At 53.0% G+C, this 14,052-nt stretch overlaps 3 protein-coding genes across 3 annotated transcripts; 2 read left to right on the top strand and 1 right to left on the bottom strand.

Moving 5' to 3' along the window:
• Positions 1 to 139: 139 nt before the first annotated feature.
• BO66DRAFT_367532 (uncharacterized protein) lies at positions 140 to 7,478 on the top strand. The gene is made up of 3 exons (XM_025645298.1): positions 140 to 707; positions 809 to 1,603; positions 1,664 to 7,478. The coding sequence occupies exons 1-3, from the start codon at positions 640 to 642 to the stop codon at positions 7,152 to 7,154; spliced, it is 6,354 nt and encodes a 2,117-aa protein (XP_025507397.1). The 5' UTR covers positions 140 to 639; the 3' UTR covers positions 7,155 to 7,478.
• A 495-nt stretch (positions 7,479 to 7,973) lies between these two features.
• BO66DRAFT_435509 (TLC domain-containing protein) lies at positions 7,974 to 9,268 on the top strand (the record flags this gene model as incomplete). Its single annotated transcript, XM_025650852.1, has 2 exons — positions 7,974 to 8,453; positions 8,528 to 9,268. The coding sequence occupies 2 exons, from the start codon at positions 7,974 to 7,976 to the stop codon at positions 9,266 to 9,268; spliced, it is 1,221 nt and encodes a 406-aa protein (XP_025507396.1).
• A 1,198-nt stretch (positions 9,269 to 10,466) lies between these two features.
• On the bottom strand, positions 10,467 to 13,932 carry BO66DRAFT_408893 (PCI-domain-containing protein; the record flags this gene model as incomplete). Its single annotated transcript, XM_025649149.1, has 5 exons — positions 10,467 to 10,997; positions 11,096 to 12,039; positions 12,125 to 12,273; positions 12,595 to 13,597; positions 13,665 to 13,932. 5 exons carry the CDS (start codon positions 13,930 to 13,932, stop codon positions 10,467 to 10,469), a joined length of 2,895 nt encoding a protein of 964 aa, XP_025507395.1.
• Positions 13,933 to 14,052: the final 120 nt, after the last annotated feature.

Here is a 14,052-nt window from a genome sequence, read left to right as displayed (position 1 = left end):
GCCAGGGCATCGGTTGCCATGAGGCTATCCTTGATGTGTACGCCGCACATTGGACCGAACGGCGGTTGATGCCCCATGAGCTACCAACTACTCCCAGCCTTCAACTCCACTTCCATGGTCCAACTGCCCGCTATATTAACTGATCACCTCGGGAGTTTATTCCTTTCACCCCCGAGTTTTGCCAATTTTGCTAGTTTCGCCTGTCTCGCCAGTTTCGCATCTTGTCCGCGTTTGTCGCATTGCGGTTGTTGACGTTGTTGCTGTTGCTGTTGCTGTTGCTGTCTGCTGTTGTTCCTTGCCGCCGTTGTTGCCCCAGTCCTCCCCGCCCTCGTGCCCTTTTCAATTGTAGCAAGCGCATTTGTTTTCAGTCTCCATTTTTCTGTCGTTCCTGCTTTCGTGATACCTGCCCTTACTGTGCGCTTCTTACCCAAGACACAATTGCCCATTTGCTTTTCTTGCGCGATTTGACGACCTGCTATGCCTTCACGACCTTGACTTGCGGCGCATTTTTCATGATCATAGCTCCTTCTCACACATTGCGGATATCCATCCATCGATCCACTTTCCGCTCAGACATCGACAGACACACACGCCACTTGCTCCACCCCTCCCAGGAACAAGTGAAATTGAAAGCTCATCATGCCTTCACACAGTCGTGAGAATTCTCATGACCGAGAACTGGTGCTGAGACATCAGTCCGTGCCCATGTACGTGCCAACCTCGTGCCCTGAAGTGGGGGTCTCCGAAGATCCTCAAGTTTCATCTCATAAAGCGATGGATGACTGACCTTGGATTCGTGGAAACGAAGGTGGGACAGTTCGGATCCCGAACGGGCACCCCCTCCGCTACCCATGAACCCCAGTTCTACCAGCCCTGTGACCAGATCGAATGTCTCCCCAGGCATTCAAGCCGCAGCGGCCAACTTCGCAGAAAAGATACGCGAAAATGCTCCTAGTCCATACACGACTAATCCCATGCCACCTAAATCACCAGAGAAGTCCCTCATCAAAGGCCAATTTCATAAGCGTATGCAATCATTTCAGAATAACACAGATGCTCGGTCCGAGTTCCTCAATTACCTGGAGAACAGGTCGCCGGAGCGGCCCCAACGGGCCTCAACCTTCGAGCCAGGATCCAAGTCGCTGGAAAAGTCGGCCTTGAATAAGACGCCCAGCTCGCCAGACTCCAGAGAACCTGACCGAGACATGCCTAGCCTTCTCATTTCCAACCGGTATCTCTCCAGACCGATCCTTGGAGAGAGTACTCCACCTTCGGCAACCATGCTAGCACTGCAGAACATGCAATTACCCCTGGAGAGTGATGCACCACAGAAGCTCATCGCGTCGGACCCATTTGTGGGGCCCAAGCGCGCTGATCCCTATTCCTTCGAGTCCTTGTCTACCCAAATTCATAGTCTCACGGATATTGCCAGCAATCTTCAGCGCGAGATGGCTCAGTTGAGCCGACGGAGTAAAGACAATGCCACCGACCTTGTGAGTCTCAAGGCCGCCACCAACGCCCGAGATGAAGACATACGAAAAAGCCTCCGTGATCTGTCATCTAGCTTGGCCTCGAAGTTCCTTGATTCTGAGGCTGCCACAAGGTGGGATTTCAGTTCTCTACCGGGTTCTGAGAATGGTATTAACAACAGGGAACCGGATAGTTCTCCAAACTCGAAAAAGAGCTACGCGGGACCGCGAATGTCTAGCCCTAATCCTTTCGCCGCAGCGATGGAACGCGAATTGTGCGGATCACCCACACCAATTTCCGATGGCTCGGCAAGTATCGCACTGCTGGAGAAAGTCCTGCGAGAGATGGCGACGAAAGAGAATCAGGACAAGCTTTTGGAAGTCGCGGAGGAGATCAAAGCTAGGCCCATATCGGAGGCGTCCGGTAACCCGAATGATGGCGCTGTAACGACTATGCTAGAGGAGATTCTAAGTCTTGTTAAGGATGAAGCTCAAAGCAAGGCTTTGGTTCGCTCACACGCCCGCGAGCTCGACGATGACGAACAGGCAAACATCCAAAACAGCCTGGCCCGTTCAAAATCTATGGGCGCAGAAGACATGAATGCCAACCCAGAGCGCGCTCTTGTCCCCATGGAAGATCACCGCACGGAGGAGATGCTTGCTATAATGAAGATCGTAAAGAACAGCGTCATTGAAGGGGGCGGCATGACAAACCAAGTGAAAGCCCTAGTACGAGAATTGCGTGGAGAGGTTCTAGGAATGGGCAGAAACTTGGCCCGCCAAATTGAAGAAGCCGAATCCTCTCGAGCTATTGAAGACAAGCCTAGCGGTCTTCAGAAGGAAGAGGTTGCTGCGATCATTGAGAATAGCCTCCACGACCTCAGAGGACAGCTAGCATCGATCATCGAAGACAGCAAGTTCCATGCCTCATCGCTCTCTGACTTCCGAGCTAATGTGAACGATGAACAAATTTACTCCATCGTCAAGCAAGCCCTGGACGAGCTAGACTTCTCGCAACTACGGCCCGAGCCTCAAGGGCCCGTACTGGAACGGGATGACATCCTCGAGACAGTGAGAGAAGCGTGGGAATCGTACAAGCCCGAAATCGAACTGCAGAACTTTGGCTTGGAGCGAGACGAGATCCTTGAGTGCCTCTCAGAAGGCCTGAAGGATTATAAGCCGCAGCACGAGGAGGCTGTTACCTACGACCAGGTGCTCACAGCCGTTCAAGCTGGTATGCAGAGCTTTGAGCAACCGCCAAGCATCACGAAAGAGGAAATCGTACAAACAATTCACGATTGCCTCGCAAACTTTGAGCCTCCGGCTCCTCCAGCCCTCGGACCTGAGCGCCTTGATGGGATTCGCGAAGAGATACTGCAGGCAGTTACCGAATCTGTTACGTCCCAGAGTGCCTTGAGTAGAGAATCTCTTGACTCAGGGCTTGGCCGCGATGAGATCTTAAGTGCCTTGTCAGAAGGCCTCGAGACGCACTTCGCTTCAACCAAGGCTACAGAACACCCTCACATCACCAAAGAAGATGTGGCTGATGTATTCAACGAAGCATTTGCTGCCCATCAATCGGCCCTCACCACCAACGTCCAGCCGAGTGTCTCCCGCGACGAGATTCTCAATGCCATTGCAGAAGGAATGGAAAGCCAGAATGCTGTCACGCGTGAAATTGAGCTCAACCGAGACGACCTAATGGAAGCTATCTCCGCTGGCTTACAAGAAGCAAACGCTGCAAACCAGAATTCTGGCGACCAGATGCTCGAACAACTTCAAGAGCACCTCGATGGCATGAAAGAAGAACTGAGCCACCACCTTTCAACGAACGAGAGAGACAGCGAGCAACTGCTCAATGCTATCAAGGATGGTATTGCTGTTGTGCGACAGGAGTTGGAGGGGTACGCTGCAACTGCAGCGGAGTCTTCTGCGAAGCACGAGATCATGGACACAGTAAAAGAAGGTTTCCGACTGTTGCAGGCTGATATGGAGAAGACCATAACAGAAACTGCTCTCTCTAACAGTTCTCGCGGCAATCCTGATACTCCCGAGCTTCTTGACGCCATGGAGAAGGAGTTCGAACACCTCCGACAGACTATAAGTAATCTTCTTATCCGAAGCAACGTGTCCACCGAGAAAGATGAGATCCTAGATGCGATTCGTGACATTTCTGACCAGCAAAAATCGTCGAACAACGAGGAAATCACCAAAATAATCAAGGAGCAGATTGAAGAGCTTCGTGACACAATGAATATGAGCCTTGTTCGCGCGGAACCGACGGAGCTAGCAGAGCCCACTGAAAAGCATAGCGACAAAGAAGATATTATCGCAGCGCTGCGTGAGAGTCTCGACAATTTCCGCGAGGAGAATAATCAGCCCAAGGATGCGGGTGAAAATCTGCTTGCGGCCACTAGCGAAATCATCGATACAGTCAACAACGGCTTTGGTACAATCAAAGAGGATCTTGCAAAGCTCTTGGAGAAGCCAGTGGAATTTGATCATTCCGAGCTTCTCGACACGCTGAAGGAAGGCCTTAGCAGTCTCAAAGCGGACGTTGAAATGCTGCGTCAGTCTCATACGGAGAGTCATATGTTGAATGACGAGCCAGAAACAACTCGCGGAGGGGAATTGATGCTAGCCAACGTTCCAAGCGAGCCCATCAACCCCGGTACGAGTAACGACTTTGAGGCACTGAAAACCTTGATTTCACAGCTTCAGACCAAGGTTGAGGCTATTGAAGGTGCTCCTAGAAGCAGCGAGCTTCCGGAAGACATCGTCAAGAGGGAGCATCTTGATGAAGTCCTTCTTGGCCTGCACGAACTTCAGAGCGCTGTAACAGGAATTGTTGCCCGCGACCAACCTGCGGACGAGACAACGGCGAAAAAGGAGGACACGGACGCTATAGAGACATTGCTCCGCAACACCAAGTCTCAGCTAGACGAGATGAAGTTTCCGGCTGCAGATGAGATTGCCAAGGCAGAGCAATTGCAAAGCTTGGAAGCGATCGTTGCAGAGACGAAAGAAGCCATTTCCGAGCTTTCCACCCGCATTGAATCGGAAGGCCCGACAAAAGCCGAGATTGGGACGCTTGAGACGCTCATGAAGGACATGTGGATCGCCCTGGATGAGTTAAAGGGCAAAGCAGCGCCCGAAGAAGATAACGCCGAGAAATTGGTCAAAGCAGACTTGCAGACCGTTGAGGCGATGATCTTCGAGGTCAAGACCCAGGTTGAGGAACTCAAGTTGCCAGACGTCGAGACATTGCCGACTAAGACGGAAATCCAAGATCTGACCGCACTTGTCACAGAATTCCGCGAAAAGGTCGATGCCGATAATGAGATGACTGGCCAGGCTTTTGATGCACGGAAAGTGGAACATGCAGGTCTCGCAGAGAAAATCGAAGAGGCCAGGGCCGTCGTCGAGGGCCTCGGTGACGAGCTTAAGAGTAAGCTTGATGGCAGTGACCAAGGGCTTGCTGAGCTCAAGCAATTACTTGAAGGTCTTGCAGTGTCTGCAGAAAGCTTCACCACCGTCGAGAACGTGAACGAACTCACCGAGCTCATCAACCGGGAATTCGAGCGGGCGCGGGGTGAACAGGATGCAACCAAGCTGGAGAAAGAGGAGCGAGACGCTGCTGCCATGGTCAAGCAGGATGAGACCCGAGCAGCCATCATTGTCGAGCTGGGCTCGAAGATCGATGAGAAGCTCGGAGAGGTCATGGCGAAGTATGATGAGGTCCACGCCGCCATGGACACTGCTCTGGACTCCAAGTTTTCTGAGGCTGCAGATCGTGACAATGCACACCTTGAGGCAGTCACGAGCACCAAGGCTCTGGCCGAAGATATCAAGCTTGTGATCGGGTCCATGGGCAACAGCGTCACTGAAGCTTGCGAGCGCATGACTGTCGACGCCCAAACATTCTTCGAGAAGGTCGATGAGTCTTACAACAAGATGGAGGAGATGCACAATCAAGTGAAGACGCAGCAGGAGCAAGCTCGATCAGACCTCGAGAAAGCTGCTGCTGCCACTGATCGCGTGGAAAGCCAACTGCATGAATTCCACCCACAAGTGCTTGAATCCATTCAGCAAATCCTCGCGATCGTCGGGCAGCACTATGACCATTCGCAGAAATCTGCGCAGGAGATCCGGATGGACCTTTCTACGATCCCTTCCACAATCACCCCGCTGCTCCCAGCCCTACCGCCACCGGAGCCCGAGAAGTACGACGACACCCCTGTCCAAGAGAAGCTCAACAATCTCCTTGAACATGCCAAGAATAATCAGGTTCAAGAGACACTGAGCACCCTGATGGAACGGGTTACCAATGACCAAGTCCATGAGAAGTTGGATCAGCTTCTAAGTCAAACTACAAGTACCAATGGTCAGGTCTACGAAAAGCTCGAAGAGCTCCTTGGCCACGCCACCAACTCCAATGCGCCGGTCCATGATAAGCTGGACACTCTGATCGACCATGCCACCAACACCGACCAATCCGTTAATCAGATGATGAAGCTTGACGAGATGCACAGGGACATTATGGAGACCTCTCAACGAATGAACGAGATGTTCGCAGCCCAATCCGCCATGATCGCGGAAGACAATGAGCGACGGCGAAAGGAGGCTGAAGAGGCAGCGATCGCTCTTGAAAGACGAAATGCACAGCGGGAGCAAGTGGAAGCCGAGATTGAAACCCTCCGTGAGGAGAAGGACTCTCTCCTCAACATCATCCACAGCCTCAAGTCCGAGAAGGACAACCTTATCAAACAGACCACGAAACTGAACAAGGAAGTCGCTGGCTTGGAGATGGCTCTCGAGCTTCGTCATGAGGAGATGCAGCTCATGGAGGACCGCGCGGATAGCCTGGAGAAGCGGATCCTGGAAGGTGTCCTGGACCATGCTCGGAGTGTTCTTCTTAGCCGGCCCAACAGTCTGAATATGAAGAAGGCGCGTGGATCACGAGCTCGAGGTCCCAGTGCTGCGTGTACCGCCAGTACTGCGAAGGATGTCCGCAGCTTTCTCGGCAGCAGCGTTGGAATGGCGCTAAAGAAGCGAGGCCCCGCTGGATCGCGGGCCGGATCTGGAGCGCCTCCCACCAGCAGCAAGGAAAGACGCATTCTCAGTCTCAGCAACGTGACTGGGAATCGAGGCGCTGGAGATCGACATGTGAGCGCAAGCAGCGGGTTCACGGGTCTCAAACGTAGCCATTCCGTCAAATCCAATTTCTCCCAGCGGAAAGCCTCTTGGGGCGGCAAGAGCTCCGTCGCCAACAAGGAGAATGAAGTGTTTCCAGAAGAGGATGAGAATCAGAGCGAGGACGGGAGCGATGCAGGGACCGAGCGAAGAACCAGCTACACAGGGACCTATGCAGACAGCATGGTCTATGGACCCGGCAGTGTGGTCTCCGGCGCCGATCGACGGGTAAGCGCCACTAGCTCAGTCGGCCCACGGTCCGTAGCGGACGATCTCGACGAGGGGGAAAGCGAGGCATCGGAGGTTGACGATGATGCTCAAACGACGAGGGCAGATGACCCTGAGGAGTCTGAGGTGGGAGAAGAGGGCTTTGAGGATGATGAAGAGTTTGATCACCCGCTCAAGTTGGACGAGCAGTCTTCGAAATTGGTGGTTTATGGGCAGCACAGCGACAGTGGTATTGGACCCGAGGTCACAAGTGTTGCGGCATGAAGTCCCGTGGAATGACCTTTTGTCACTCATTTTCTTTTGTACCCTGTTTGACCCCGAGGATTCACGTCGCGTGATGTTGATGTTGATTCTTCATGAGCATATACTACGACTACTATAACTTACTGCACACCACTCCAGCGATTGATTGAGCCGAATGCTTTTGTTTGAAGAGATCCGAGTGTTTTTAGAGGAGGATGAAGGATGATGATGTTGGAACGGTTTCCTTTGTACTTTGTACTTTGTACTTTGATTTCTTTTGTGATGAAGGATCATATGTGATAGTCCCTCAACTGTTCCTAGTTTGAATGAACGGAAATGAAGCACATTAAGTAAATAAACGAAAGAAAGAAAGAAAGAACGAAACGGATCACATGCTCTTTACCCCCCCTCCCCCCATGGTTGCTGAGTCAGCCTTCTCCTTCCCCAACAGAACCAGAATCAGGCCAAAAACAACAATGGGGGGAGGGAAGGCGGTATTGATTGCATGCATTGACCGGAATTTGCTGCAATAACCATGTACTGTCCAGTCCTGAGCATGACCCCTGATGCTCAAACTCTCCATTGGAGACTTAAATATGGTTCAGGGCCTTCTTCCTTGCTTCTAGTTGAAGTCTAGTCTAGACCGACTAGTCCATTGACTACTACTAATTTAGTCTCCGTGAGTCCGTCTCCACCTCCGTCTTCTTTCCTTCTCCCCCCCTCCCCCCCTCTCCATCTCTCCGACTCCTCTTTCGCTTTCCTCTTCCTTTTCTCCTCATTCACACTATTGACATAGCCCCTCTCTTGTCAAGTAAGTCCGGGGAGTGGTCAACAGCCGGAATGTTGGACCCATTTCCCCCGCCGCCAGAATGGCTGCGTGAAGTTGTTGAGCCCTGGGCTCTCTACCTGAACGTGCCCGCTGTGACCGAACATGCCCACGAGATCATCTTGTCCTTCACCGGCTACCTCTTCATCCACTACATTCTCTCCCCCTGTCTCTCTCCGTTGCTCTTCCCACGCCATTACCCCAAACTGAGCCCGCGCACTAAGCTCAACTGGGATGTCCATGTCGTGTCTCTGGTGCAGAGCACCTTCATCAACGCAATGGCCCTATGGGCTATGTGGGTGGACGAAGAGCGATCCTCCATGAACACCGCCGAACGGGTCTACGGCTACACAGGAGTCTGTGGATTGGTCTCCGCCTGCGCTGCTGGCTACTTTGTCTATGACTTGATCGTCAGTACCGTCTACATCAAGATGTTTGGTGTCGGAATGCTGTTTCACGCCATTAGTGCCCTGTGGGTGTTCAGCTTCGGTTTCGTACGTACATTTCTTGTCTACTTTCTGAAAGCTGTAGCTCACTCCCAACTAACTGTTTCATTTTCTGACTGCAGAGACCTTTCGTGAACTACTACTCCTCCGTCTTCATCCTCTACGAGCTCTCCAGCCCTTTCCTCAACATCCACTGGTTCCTTGATAAGGTCAACATGACCGGCAGCAAGCTTCAGTGGTACAACGGCATGATGCTCCTCTTCACCTTCTTCAGCTGTCGTCTTGTCTGGGGTACCTGGCGATCCGTGGACGTCTACAGAGATATGTGGTACGCCCTGAAACAGACCTGGGATGCCACTGACGTGGCCACCGCGCTCAACCAATCTGTCGATATCACCGCCCAGGTGTTCCGGACCCACGACGCTTCTCTCAGCGGTAGTCTGGATGGAGCCCGTGCCCAGGCCCAGCTTGAGCTCTCCAAGTATGCCAATTACACCGCCACCGGTACCCCAACCTGGCTGGTGCTGACCTACGTGATCTCGAACGTGGTCCTCAACTCCCTCAACTACTTCTGGTTCTCCAAGATGGTCGAGACCGTCCTGAAACGTTTCCGCGGACCCGCCGCTGGCGAAAAGGAGAAGGGTTTCAAGGGAGCCGTGGCGGACTCCACGAAGGCAGAGAAACTCAATCAACTGAAGGAGGACATTGCTCAGCAGGTTGTCTTGGAGGCTGCTTCGAAGCTGGAGCAGGAGGAAGGCAGCCCTTTCTTGGAGGATATATCCGAGGAGAAGCTGGCTTCCGCCGTGGATACGGGTCTCGCAGAGGAATTGAGAAAGAGGAAGGCTCATGTGGCCGCCGCATAGAGAAATCCCGCCCCCCCTCTCCATTAGGGGCCTCCATTCACGTCCGATTCTCGAAATCGTCTCCAACTTGTCCCTATATTACAACAAACGAGACGATACGAAGAGAACCCCTTCTCCCAACTCACCTTGGCCTAAATCCACTCTTATAATGGGAAACCGTTTACATTTTTAGCTTCATTCTCCCCCGGGCTATTACAGTTCCACATCATCGCATTTCTGACTCTGTTCGTGGTCGCATTGCTTACTTATTAATCCCATGCTCTCGATGTTTTTCCAACTCGACTGATTCAGCGAAGTGTCCTGTTCCCTGTATTAAATTTCTTTGTCCCATGCTGTGATCCGAGTTCATGCAAGACGGGATGGTACGGTGTTATGAGGTCTGTCTTTTCCGTTGCTCTTTTTTCCCATGGGTTCAGATGATTCATGCCGTGTTACGTGACTCAAACGCAAAGATTATATCTTCCTCATTGTCCTCGCATCCCAATTGGTGCAGGTATTTCCAACCCCGAGATAGAGCAAGGAAGAGAGCACTAGAGCACCGTAATCCACGTGTTACCGCACCCTTCATGAAGAGTTTCTGCCCAGACTCTGACCGTTCGCCTGAAGTACGCGTTACACATACCGAAAAACAACCCGGGAGAAACAAAACATTCAAGACGTTTTCAGTTGACATTAGATAAACGGCCAAAGGAGAAGTTAAAGAGAAAAAAAAAGTCACCGACTTTAAGCATCCCGGATAAGAAAAGTCCAAACACCACGTAAGCGCCCCTCCCCCGCTCCCTTCCCCTTAAAATCAAACAGTTAGATAGATCAGAGAAGCTTTGAATCTTTGCCCGGATGTAAGTCCACAAGTAGAAACGTGAAGATGGACGATGTCATAGACAGGAACCTAATTCGATAGATTGGGTGATTGGTTAGCTTATCTTGTAAAGGCACAGGATCGTGTGAGGAAGAGCAAAAAGAGACAATTCAAGATATCAGGAATGTTACGTGAGTAAAGAATCGTGTTTTGACAGCATGCACAACTTCTTGTGTGTCTGAGTGAGCTGGGTAAACGAGGTATTCATCATCGGAAAAGGCGTGTGTGTGACCTTATAAGCAAAAAAAGAGAAGAAGTACATCGTTACATACCAGTCTTCTCATTGAGAAGGAAGTTTACGCACAGAATCCCCAATAGAGGATATGGATAAGAAGGCTTCTAGAGAGCCCTCCCCATGGCCGCCTCGGGTCTGGCAAGCATATAGCGCACCGCTTCCCTCGCGACGGGGGTGTCCCACGCCCCATCGGTGCCGCCTCTCCGGAACTCCGGCCCGCTGGCGTCCTCGCCGCCGCCTCTCGTGGCCTCGCCGAGGATGGTCTCGAGGTCTCTCCGCTGGCTGTTGACCCAGCGGCGGAGGAATGTGGCGGGGTCCTTGCTCAGGGCCGTGAAGAAGGAGTGGCGGGCACGCGAGTGCGTCAGGGCCTGCACGATGAGCGCGACCTGGTCGTCCAGCGTGGAGATGTGGCGCATGGCGGCGGTGTACTGCGGGTTCTGGGTGAGGGCGAGCATCTTAGACCGCAGGGGGTCCTCCAGGGCGACTTGGATGTCGTAGACGGTGGGGGTGGGGTCGTTGTGGTAGTCGGCGTCGACGCGGATGGTGTAGGGGAGTTTGATGGGGTCGATCGGGCTGGTGTGCGGGCCGATGCTTTCGGGAATCTGGGGGAAGAACATTTGGTCCCGACCGAAGATCTGGATGGGAAAGTATGGTTTAGTATTGGGAGCTGATGGCATGGGGAAGAGGTAGGGTTGTGTGGGGCCTGAACATGAAAGGAGAAGAGGGAACATACCGATCGTAGGCGGTGGTCACAGCGTACCAGCCGCTTCTCTTCATCCTCCTGCAGTCCCATGGCGCGGATGTAATCCCATATGCCAAGAACAATCCCACTGCGAGTTTCCTCCTCCACATCCAGCACCTCCGCCAGCTCCTTGCTCAGCTTATATCGCTCTGGCGTCTCGTCACGCACCAGACTGACCGTCACGTTGAGGTTCTCCTGCGACGCGCGGGAGAACTGAATGGAATCGAAGTCTGCGGTGGGTGGGAGCGTAACGGCGTTGGGGGGTAATTGCGGCTTGTTCCAGGTGATAGGCTTGACGTCTTCCGGGTTCGTGGTGGCCGGTCTGTCGAAATCGATCGTGATGGATTTGAAGAAATGCGAGAAGCGCTGCTGAGACCGCTTGTTTGACGCTGCGGGCTTTGTCTTGGGCTTCGGAGCCCCGGGGCCATCCTGCTCCATTGCGTCGCCGTTCGCATCGGCGGAGTCGTCTGCACCAGCCTGCTCCTCGTCGCTGTCCTCCGGAGCCGTCGGGTCGCTGTCGTCATCCAGCAGACGTCCCTCGATGCGTACCTTATACCGCCCGGACCCGGGATTGCTGGCACCGTTCTGGCCCGAGGCATTCTGCCACGGTTGGTTCTCGACCGTGTTGGATATCCAAATGCGCATGGTGCGGTATTTCTTCACGGTCTTGCTGATGGAATCTTGAATGTCGAGTCTCTTGCGCACGATGGCCGCGTCCAGCCGTTTCTCGAGGTCGCGAAGGCTTTTGTATTGCTGAACACCTTCGCCAATGACCACTTCTTCGATTCCCTCTGGAATGTTCTTGTCTGTGGGTTTGCGACTGCGGCGGAGCGCGGCCTCGTTGGCTGCGTTGGCGGCCATCATATTGCGATGTTGTTGAGGAAGGAGTTGAGGGGGAACGCCGTGTTGAGCCATGGGAGCAGCAGGCATTGGTACTATACAGAGTTAGAATGCATGTCTTAATGGAAGCATTGGAGCAAAATGGGGCTATAAGGTTAGAAAAGACATGGCAGGACGAACCTTGTGCTTGAGGGCCGCGACGAGGCGTGGCAGGAGACCGTTGGGCGGCCTGTGGTGGGAACCCACGCCCATAATTGGGAGGGATCGGAGCGTTCATGGCTGGTGGCATCTGCGCTGAAACGTCTGCAAGGGTAAAGCTGGGGTGGGGTCTGAGGGGGGGAGGGAAATGGTTGACGCGAAAGCCCTGTGGCGATGGAAGGTGAAGGCGCGCGGACGAGATGAAGTGGATGTTCTGAGCGGGATAGACAGAGGAGAAGTTGGAGATTTGGAGAGTCAGTCGCGATTCTTTCGCCGCGGTCACGCTTTACCCGTTTCGGATGCTTTCTAGCAACATCAACCACCACCACCACCACTTCAACAACTCAACTACAAACAAACAACACATCGATGAATGACTGCCTTGTCATCAGGTATTTGTAGTACTATATCATTGCTCGAACATAAATCAATAAGCCTCTACCTGAGTCTACTCCAGCAGCGATGCTTGATTAGTGTACAGCTCCTCCACCACATTGCTCAGCTTGGCAATGGTTTCTAGAGCAGCATCATATGCCTGATCACGCTCCGTCTCGTCGAAGACAATCAGACATCCGGCTCCTTGATCTAACACTCCAATGATAACCTTGTCCAAGATCATCTGTGAAAGCTTCCTCTCCACCTGCTGCGTGTCCAGTCCCACCATCTTGGCAATGTGGTCGAGCTCAACTCGGCTGAAGGGTTCGATGACCTTGATGAGATTCTGCTCCAACATGGCATCGTACAATCTGCGAAGGTGGTTGCGGATGAACGCATCACTACCCAACTCAAATCTGTAGTCCGACAAAGCCTTCTCGTACTGCTCGAGGGACCGGTCCGCGTGAGCACGTGCGACGGCCTTCATGGCCTCCAATCGCGGGCTAGCATACTTCTGAGCCTGCTTAGATCCCAGCAAGTTCGTGACATCATCCACCAAGTTCAACATAATCTTGCACAGCAACATGTACTGAAGAGCAGCTGTTGCCTTCTCGCCCTCGTCGAGAGAGCTGTAACCCTCCAGCGCCTCGATGAAGTACGAAAACGATGTGTTGAAGTCCTTATCTTCTGCATGGAGCATACCGCTCTGCATGTCCAGGCCGGCTTGCAGGTTGGGAGGAGTGTAGACCGAGGCGGCAGATGTACGGGCAGCCGTCAGGGCAGCACGTGCCTTGGCCTGGTTGCCCAATGCATGATAGACACGCGACTCCAGCAGCTGTACTTCGACCAGCATGAGCTTGTCGTCCAAGCGCTTCAGCTCGCGGAGAAGAGAGTTGATGAGAGTGAGAGCATCGTAGTAGGTTTGTTTCTGCATATAAATGGCCACCAGCCGGGTTTCAAGGTTCTGGCGAAGGAATGATCGCCGCTCTGCGACGGCCCAGTCGATACAGGACTTGATGACGGCAACTTGAATATCGAGGGTGTTCGGGATCTCACTGAACAGATCCAGCAGCTGGCGGACTTTTGAGATGAACAACAACCGTCAGCTCTTCGTGCACGCATATTCAACCCGAAGGTATTATCTTACCCAGCTTGGCTGTCTTGGCCTTGGCGAATGAAGAGAAGGAATCACGGCTTGTCTTGATCAGTTCGGCAATCTCCTGCGGCTTCTTCTGGTCCCGGTAGACCTCTCCCAGCGAGACCAGGGCATTTTCATAATCCCGCGACGAGGCCTCGGTCGAGCCGGGACCTTTAGAGAGAATCTCCTTGAGGGTGCTTTCAGCTTTGGCAGGGTCGTTCTTTGCAAGAATCCGGGCTTCCTCTATCCGCCCAGCAGTTGTCGGAGAGGGCGCCATGGCTGAAGACGGTGCTGTGGTGGGTAAGAAAAGGCGAAGGTCGGAACAAGTAGTGACAAGGTAGAGCCAATGAGTAGGTATCTATCAGCGCAATGTGTGAGGAAGGCTAAGAAGCCGATG

The sequence above is a fragment of the Aspergillus aculeatinus genome (assembly GCF_003184765.1).
Source record: "Aspergillus aculeatinus CBS 121060 unplaced genomic scaffold BO66scaffold_7, whole genome shotgun sequence".
NCBI classification, from domain to species: Eukaryota; Fungi; Ascomycota; class Eurotiomycetes; order Eurotiales; family Aspergillaceae; genus Aspergillus; species Aspergillus aculeatinus.
The sequence above is the reverse complement of the archived record's forward strand: the minus strand, read 5'-3'. Positions and strand labels throughout refer to the sequence as shown.

Coding starts and splice junctions, on each gene's coding strand:
- BO66DRAFT_367532 (XM_025645298.1), top strand. CDS start 640: ATGCCTTCACACAGTCGTGAGAATTCTCATGACCGAGAACTGGTGCTG. Junction 708..808: donor AGACATCAGTCCGTGCCCAT/GTACGTGCCAAC, acceptor GTGGAAACGAAG/GTGGGACAGTTCGGATCCCG. Junction 1,604..1,663: donor GATTCTGAGGCTGCCACAAG/GTGGGATTTCAG, acceptor GGAACCGGATAG/TTCTCCAAACTCGAAAAAGA.